Source organism: Typopeltis vanoorti, chromosome 4, assembly GCF_054136105.1.
Source record: "Typopeltis vanoorti isolate ZY-2024b chromosome 4, IOZ_Tvanoo_1.0, whole genome shotgun sequence".
Classification (NCBI taxonomy): Eukaryota; Metazoa; Arthropoda; class Arachnida; order Uropygi; family Thelyphonidae; genus Typopeltis; species Typopeltis vanoorti.
Window position 1 is genome coordinate 84,156,716 of NC_143552.1, and position 8,791 is coordinate 84,165,506.

At 33.6% G+C, this 8,791-nt stretch overlaps 1 protein-coding gene across 1 annotated transcript; it reads right to left on the reverse strand.

Moving 5' to 3' along the window:
• Nucleotides 1–221: 221 nt before the first annotated feature.
• LOC150107463 (kelch-like protein 10) lies at nucleotides 222–7,968 on the reverse strand. The gene is made up of 5 exons (XM_090392107.1): nucleotides 7,496–7,968; nucleotides 6,875–7,310; nucleotides 6,449–6,618; nucleotides 5,075–5,183; nucleotides 222–416 (listed from the first exon to the last, which is right to left on the reverse strand). The coding sequence occupies exons 1-5, from the start codon at nucleotides 7,966–7,968 to the stop codon at nucleotides 222–224; spliced, it is 1,383 nt and encodes a 460-aa protein (XP_090248233.1).
• Nucleotides 7,969–8,791: the final 823 nt, after the last annotated feature.

The following is an 8,791-nucleotide window of genomic DNA, read 5'->3' on the forward strand; positions in this document are numbered from 1 at the left end:
TTCATATAATGTTTTAAATTAAGTAGCTGCATTAACAATTAATAGTTATCTGCAAAATCACACAGTATTAATAGTACTTTTGGTAATTTATAAAATTTAAATTCATTTCTGGAATACAACATTAATAAAGCAGAGATTTACGAGAATATTTTACAAGACGCATAAGATAAACGACGCCATTGTTGGCATCGTGAATCTTCTCTACCTGACGCAAAACACATTCAGAACCGTTGAATATACTGGCAGACGTTTGGCAATCCCCGAACTATACATGCAGAATGCTCGTAACGTGGGATGCTTAAATGTGCCGATTTAATCCACCGGCCATTGGCCTCATCATAATATTCACACTGCGAAACACACTGGAATTCGTTCTCACTCTCACCACCTATCACATATATACGGTCGTCGATTACCTGGAAATAAAGTTAATAATTATTGACTTATTATTGAATTATCATAAAATATTTACACAGTTAAAGTCAATGACGTAGCTGAATATCAAAATTCATAGAATTGACGCGCCACCACCTGAGGTTCATTTATCAGAACTAAAAAAAAAAAAAACAATTTAAATTAAATACGTATTTTATATATAAATGTTTTTGTTAATTTGAGGAAACCTCTCATGTAGGGTTACCATACGTCATCATTTATGCGGACATGTCCGCATTTTGATAATGAAAATAGTTGACCAAGGAAAGAAATAGACTTACCACAGAATCTGTGAAAGGACTTGCTATGGTTAAATTTACTTACAGACATTTTACATGTAAAAATATGTTCGCCTATTTGTGTTGAAACAAAATACTGCTAAAGAAAATTAGGTCTAGTGAAAAATATGCATGGGCTGCAAAGTAATGTATGTAGTGTGATAAAGTCTAATTCCTTTTCATGTAGGCCTACTCTTGTTTCATAACACTTATGAACACACTTAAAATCTCATATTTTTGTGTGTTCTAATAAGCATACTCATCACATCTAATTAATGAAAATCTTACAAAGGTAAAGATTTCAAACATATGTATTTATTTTTGTGTTAGATGTTTGTGTCCGGAACGAGTTGGTCAGGCGATGGGATTTCAGCATTTTGGCATTTTAGAATGTGGTAACCCTACTCTCATGGCACAAATTTATTTTAAACAACAACAACAACAACAACAAAATAAATAAATAAATAAAATAAAATAAAAATAACAATTTAGAAAAATATTAATAAATATTTATTTTTTCATTAATATTTTATAAATATTTATTGGTCATTATAAATATTTAATAAATTATATTAATAAATGAAATCTTTATAAAATATTCAATAATATTTATTAAACTAAATATGTATTTTATATAGAAATTATATAGAAATAGGGGATATTAAAGATCCAATATTATTTCGAAACCGAATGGTTCTTTTTTGATAAACATGTATTAATATTTAATAAAAAATAATAATAAATTGATTGCTTTCTTTTTTTTTTTCTAAATATAAATTTAGAAAATAATAATAATTTTTTTCTTCTAAATTGATAGTTTAATCGGCTAGTTTTTCTATACGAGTATTACCTGGGCTCTAAATTTTTTTCTGTTGGCATTCATATCGGTGATCCTGGTCCACGCATTTTTATTTGGATTGTATTTTTCGCAGGAACAAAAGTATTCATTATTGAAACCACCAAAGATGTAGAGAAAGCCTTGATGAGCCACACAAGCTGTTGCAAACGAAAAATGATGTATGGGAAGAATGAGGGTCCACTGATTAGTCGTTGGGTCGTAACGTTCTCCTGAATTAAGTGGAATGTCGTTGAGATAGTATTCTCCCACAACATAGATTAGTCCGTTCAGTGTAGCAGCCGATGCACTCAGTCTCTTCTTGCGCATCGAACTGATGAAGGTCCACTGTCAAAGAAGCACTAGATTATACCGATGACCATTAATAGTCGTTGGTGATTATTTTAATGCTAATTTCATTAGGTTAATTTAGATTTCCAGTAGAGCAATACACCAGCCAAAAATAATTGCTAGGTCTTCAATCACTATTACCTTTTTAAATCAACAACAGAGACGAATGACTAATTAATAATAACTTAAATACGTTGGATAGACCCATATAGATTGTACTTAGGTTTGATAATGTCTTGTTTACACGTTACAAAATGATTACCTGCTATTCATATTTGGCATTTAAGACCATTACTAAAATTTCGTAAATAATTTAATTTCTGTTTCAAGAGAACTATTTTTAGCGATGAAATCAAACAAATTATGAACCGAAACCATCTTATAAATCAAATACATAAGCCGCTTACATTCCAAACGACAAAAATAAATTCTAGATTGTTCTGTTGCGATAATATTAAGTATATAATTACGCAGTTGTATGTAGACAGATTGAGAAGATGTGGTTCACATAGCTTTGGAAAAAAGAGAAGGTATGGCTGAGAGTGAGCTGGACGAGCTTATCACATACTTGCAGCGATATATAGCAGAAGGCACTAAGTGGTGAGAGAACAAGATGTTATCCCTCGATGGCATAGACGTATATAAGGGTGTTTGTGAGAAGTAGGTTCTTTGCATGGAGAAATGTGGGTGAATGTAGTGAGTTACAAGAGATAGGACAGAATGATCACTGAATGCTTTGTAGTTAACACACTGTAATATATCGAAAAGAAGGGTCATCTGCGATAAGTCGGATCACTCATGAAGAAACTGAATTACGAGTAGTAGTAGAAAGTCCTTATATTTCAAGGTTAAGATTTTTGCTCAGTCGCTTTGTCTGTTAATAGACATTTCGAATCTCTTCATCCTCCATTTCATATGAAGCAACACTTGCAGCTGGCGGATCAATATAAGATCGACTAACCAACTCTCCTACTCGTTCAAGTTTATTGTTTTACATCTGTATTTGTAAAAAATAATTTTAATTTTGTGTCCCTGTTCTCTTCGATAGGAAAATAAAGGGAGCATATCGTCCTGTACATTTTAACGAGACTATTGACCTCATCCCAGCTGCTATCGCTAGGGTACAATTCCAGAAATATCCAATATACATGTATGTGGATCCATGCACATCCTTACGTTTCCTTTGGTTATCATAACTTTTACCATTTAGATAAAACGAACTCGAAAAAATTCGATTTCGTCCTTAAGTTATGTTAAGTTATGATAAGAGTCATGTCACCTTTAACCTTAAACATTCAGTAAACCAAATGTGAATCCGTAGGCGGCTACGGATTCACATAACTTGCTGCAATGAAACTAAACCATATATTTGTTGAAGAAACTTAAATTATTAGACTATTCGAAATAAAAATATTTTGCAAACTATGCTTTTTTAGTCTTTAACACTTTCATTGCCAAGCTGAAAATTGGAATTTCGTGTGGTGACCAACTTTTTTTATTTTTTTATTTAGTTAACGACGTCCACGCGATAACGAGTGATCGGTCATTTGGTGAGAACTCGCATCGCGCGATATCGCGTGTTTGGCAATGAACATGTTAAACTAAACATGTATGCATTGGCTATCAAGAGTTTAGCAAAAAAAAAGTTATTTTTCTCACTCAATCCATAAAGATGGGAAGATTTTTACAATTCTTTCGTATATATGTATACACAGGGGAAATCAAGTTCGAGGAATCAATATCACTTCACCACCGTGATTTCTAAGTGTATTTTTTAAGTTACCCAAGCAGAAATCAGTTCATCCAGTGTGTAACAGTTCCCAAGTAAGTTATTGATGGAGTACGTAAAAATTTCTACCAAAACAAAATGTGCTTCTTCCAATATTCTCTTTGAGTTCTTCATTTTTTTCAACGTCCTAACTTAGAATTTTCATCTAACCATTGTAGGGGAGGATATACACCAGTCCCTTGCAACCGATATATCAATACTTTTACTTATTTTACCAAAACGTCGCTTCTGAAAGGAGAAGAATCGAAATGCCACTAGACATTGACAGAATTGCAACAAGCTATCATTTTAGTAGGCACTTACATTTAAAGGGGCTGCTAGTGATACATCGGAACTGAAATGGTTCGTTGTTTGGAAATGGTTTACTTCAATAATTGGTAGAAATGAGAGAGTCTCATTTTCTGAAATGCATCTTCTGATCTGATTTTGTTTTAATGATATGTTATTGGTTGCATTAATCAAAGTCAGTCACTTTTGATATGTACGTTTTCTCCAATAAGTAAACGAAGAGTCGGAAAATCGTGTAAGGATTCTCATAAACTGTCATTAGTTTATTCACGTTTCTTCCTACACAATCATATCATGATTGTGTAGGAACATCTAAGTACATCTTTCAAATAGGTGCAATTGCATTATATCTATCAACTACACGTGTGCGCTTCGGTGTGTCTGTTTTACTTGATGAAACAGTTAAGTACCCCCCCCCCCCACACACACACCCAACGATTGAAAAAGCTTATTATTTCTGTATGAGACTGGTGGGCTCGGATGAAAAAAAAGTTGAGTATTGAAAAAGCAAGAAAAGAACAAAACTTCAGTCATCTTATTGATAAACATAAATGAAATAAACAATGAGTTACTGAACATTTTATGTTCCAAATTTTTTTTTTTTTCGAAGGTGACGGTTCCACTGTTATATGAGCTTAGTTTTGTTTTAATTTTTTTTTATTATAAACTGCTCAGATCATCTGCTTTCACTCTATTGTTACTTTGAAAGAATCAATAAGTGTACTAAATTTCAAGTGCGTATTTTCAAGACAGTGATTTGCTTGTGTCTCAGGAAGCTGCAGGCACAGAAGAACAATGGCGACAATGATTTTGTTTCAGGCGTCTGTTGAACCTTTAATAAGCAGACTTAGTAATCAACAACACACACACACACACACACACACACACACACACACACACACACACACACACACACACACACACACACACACACACACACACACACACACACACACACACACACACACACACACACACACACACACACACACACACACACACACACACACACCTTTCTGTGTTGCTCAATGTTCAGTCTTATAATAATATCCAGATATTAGCCCATTTTCATATATCAGAAAAAATTGTAGACCTTACCTGATTTTCATGACAGTTATATTTCTCTGCTGAATTCAAAATTCTATACCCATCAAGACCTCCCATAACGTAGATAGCATCTTCGACGAGGACACCACAGAAATAAGCCCTGAAGGGGAAAAAAGCATTTGATCATAAAGAATACCACGAATGATGAATACTAAATCCATGAGATTATAATTGATATTAGATAAAACAAAATGGAGTCCTGGGATGAAAAGTGCGTTCTTTCTCATCGTCTCTCTCTCTCTTTCTCAGCTGCTCTTATACGCATGAGCCTAAATTAACGCATTCGTGTTTTTGGAGGAATTTGACCATTCTTCCAAATGTATGTCGCTCTTAAAATAAACTAAATAATTATTCCTGTGGTTCAATGTTACAATTAACATCTTCTATAAATGCTCTACACGATTAAGGTAAGTATGGTTGCCATAACAACCATTTTGGCATCACTCCAATATCAAGTAGCAACAGGATCTCATGAAGAACTGTCAATAATTTGCCAGTATCATCATTATGGGACATGATTCATATATTGTATAAAAATATGACGAAAATAACAATGTAAAGTTCTTGCCAAAAGAATATTATTCTTGGAAAGAAGAGCATAACTGAGGAACTTGTTAGCATTGAATCAAATCAAACGGCTTATAAAATTTCCTTTTCACCATTCCTTACCTTTTTCAAACCTTATCCATGCATCGCGCATCTAATTACATCTTCCTACTGAAATGGATATACTTGTATTTGTTCACATGAACATTTTAAATTCCATTTTTCCTTCTAATTTTTCAATATTTTAATATCGCCCATGAAATATTGTAATAACACGAGGCTCTCCAGCTATTTCGAACCAGCACTAGGGGGGGGGCATGGTGCCTAGAACTAAGCACTAGGCACCATACCCCCCCTATTTCGGTCTAAATTATCCGGTCTTGAATACAGCTGCAGTTTCTTCTTTCTAAAAAATAAACCGGCCAGAGAAAACAAGTAACTAATAGACATAAGACAAGAATCTATTCGGTGCTTATTCAACTGCCTTGAACAATATTTGAAACCATTGTTCCTACCGATGCATTATGGGAAGGGCCAGTAATATTTTCCATTTCGTGGCAACGATATTCCTAATCTGATTTGAGACATAACAAATTTAACCCGATTTGAAAAGCAATAGGTCCACCATAGCTGCCGGTTATGCTAATAGCCCTAATAGAGATCTTGCGACCTGCTGGTTACATTATTTGAATAACCATGAATTGAATTTAGGTACAAACAACAAATTGTTTGCTGTGTCATATTTAAACAACATATTCTCCTCAGTAAAAATATTTCTATTTATTTAAACTGTAAATTAAATATTTCACTTCCACTTACCGTTTTTTGTTCATCGGAGCTCTCCAACTCCACTCGAAGGTGAGGGTGTTGAAACAGCGACAGCTACTTGTGTAAGCGCTATCAACATGGCCACCCATTACGTAGATGTCAAATCCTTTAGCGATACAAACATGGTAGCAACGGGCTTCATGCACATTCGCGTCGGGTACCTTTACGGAAAATAATTCTTTTATTATAAATAAATATAAAAATATAAAACAAGAGTTATTTATTAGATAAAAGGCGTTAAAAGTTTATTTATTTCAAATATTTTAAAATTATTATACTTTCAATTATGCGATAAAATTTGATTAAAACACCGAGTTTAAATACGTAATTAATCGTATGATATGCAGTCAAGTACGCTAGATGGCGCAATGTGCAAACATAAGAAATGGTATTTTGTAATGTATGACAAAAACGTACCTTGAGCCATCGATCGGCTTTGGAGTCATACACTTCGATAATATCCGTGCGGTATACGAATTCTGTCCACCCTCCGAAAATAAAGATAAGGTCATGAGGTATCCGAGGCTGGATTACTTCATCGATCAGGCTATCCAGTAGCGAGCTGTTGCGAATCGTGTATTCACAGCTGTCTGAATTCCTCACAAACTGATTATTAAGTATGTCGTTGGTGATCCCCAGCAAGCCAAGTCTTACACAGCTGATCAGTGATTTGATGAAATCTACTCGACTATCAAGAGCATGATTCAACCATTTCAGAGCTGCTTGCCAAACACGTAATTCATCTTTGATGTTAAGATAGTTGGAGCTCAAAAATACGATAAGTTCTTCGATGGACATATCCAGGAATTCTACATTAGTTTCTGCAATGTCTGAAAAATTTCTTAAGATATACCTGTACGAAAAAAAAAAAAGAAATAAAAAAAATGCATTTACTACCCGTATAGAGAGAGAGAGAATACGAAAGGAAAGAACGAAGGAGAAAGAGAAAGAAAGAAAGAACATGAGAAATAGAAACTGAACAAGTCACATGCACACATGCATACAAATATACACAGATAGATTGAGTGAGCTACTTACATATAAGTAAACGTATTCAGTGGAATGCAATTGTATACATAGCTGAACCTCCATATACTTATGCAATTATAAAGCGTTAGATTGTCCTGCAGAAACTGACAACAGGATTCCAGCAACTCCATGATGTTGAACTGATCAGCTGCAGGCAATAATTCCGTCACGGTCTTCCACGACACTAAATCGCAATGGGTGTAAGCATACTTGATTATCCAATGAAGGGCTTTTCCCGAAATTCCAGGAATTGTGACATCGTAGCGGTCCCATCTAGTAAATAATGCATAGAAATAAGGACTGCAAGTGGCCATTATGCATTTGTGAATTCTAAATGCTTTCCCATCGTTAGTTCTAAGCACACCATCACAAAATATTCTTTTTTTACGTAATTCTTTTAGAGTGCGAGAGGCTTTTAGTCTTAAAGGTTCCTCCAGTGATTCTTCTCCTTCAGTTATTTCCATATCTTCTACAGAAATCATATTTTACAAGTACATTTTATGTTGAAGAGTTTTTTAAAAAAATCATCTGTTGGTAAATGAAGTTTTACATTACATAACACGACGTTTAATTGTTTATCAATAACAATGTCATATCATCTAATTTGGATTGACATCTTCGAACAATACTAACTTTCTCATTGTTATCAGATTATTGTATTCATTTCGTATGAAAATAATAATAGTAAATTATTAATTTAATTGAAGTGTAACTAGGTTGTATTTTTCATAGGTATACTTATCCTTAGATGAGAGTTTTAAGTCAATCTTTACAATTATTTGTGATACATAATTAAATCGAACAATACTTTGAGAGTTAATGACTCACTATTCGAACTTCTCTAAATTCAGAAAATAGACGGCGTACTTTTCACCCACTTATAATTATAACAGATCATATTTTATTGTTAAATTCACTTCTAAATAAACGTGAATAAAAAACGAAAATGAATATTACTCTCCAATCTTTTCTTTCATTTTTGATTAATTCACTTGGATTTTTATCGTGCATTATGTCTGTCAATTGCGTTTGGCTATTGTATTGTTTTACTAATACTGAAGAAAACAGACAGATGTATATATTAACATAAATACCTAATTTGCTACATAAAAATAAATCAAATCATCTGATGTTTTTTTTTTAATTTATTTTTTTAGTACCCAAAGGAGTAGCTGGAGCTTGTTTAGCCTGACTAACTTTTGAAATCGATAGACAACTGTTCTTCGCCTTGAGTAGTTTCCAGTAGCTGAGCTCATGACTAGCAACGATTTTAAAGGCATCGGGGGGTGAGAGTACGACAGACAA

Bases quoted from the DNA above. Each gene is read 5' to 3' on its own strand.
- LOC150107463 (XM_090392107.1), bottom strand. From the start codon at position 7,968: ATGATTTCTGTAGAAGATATGGAAATAACTGAAGGAGAAGAATCACTG. The intron at 6,619-6,874 runs GTACGTTTTTGT...TTTTCCGTAAAG, and splicing joins AAGCCGATCGATGGCTCAAG to GTACCCGACGCGAATGTGCA. The intron at 417-5,074 runs GTAAGGTCTACA...CTTTATTTCCAG, and splicing joins ATAACTGTCATGAAAATCAG to GTAATCGACGACCGTATATA.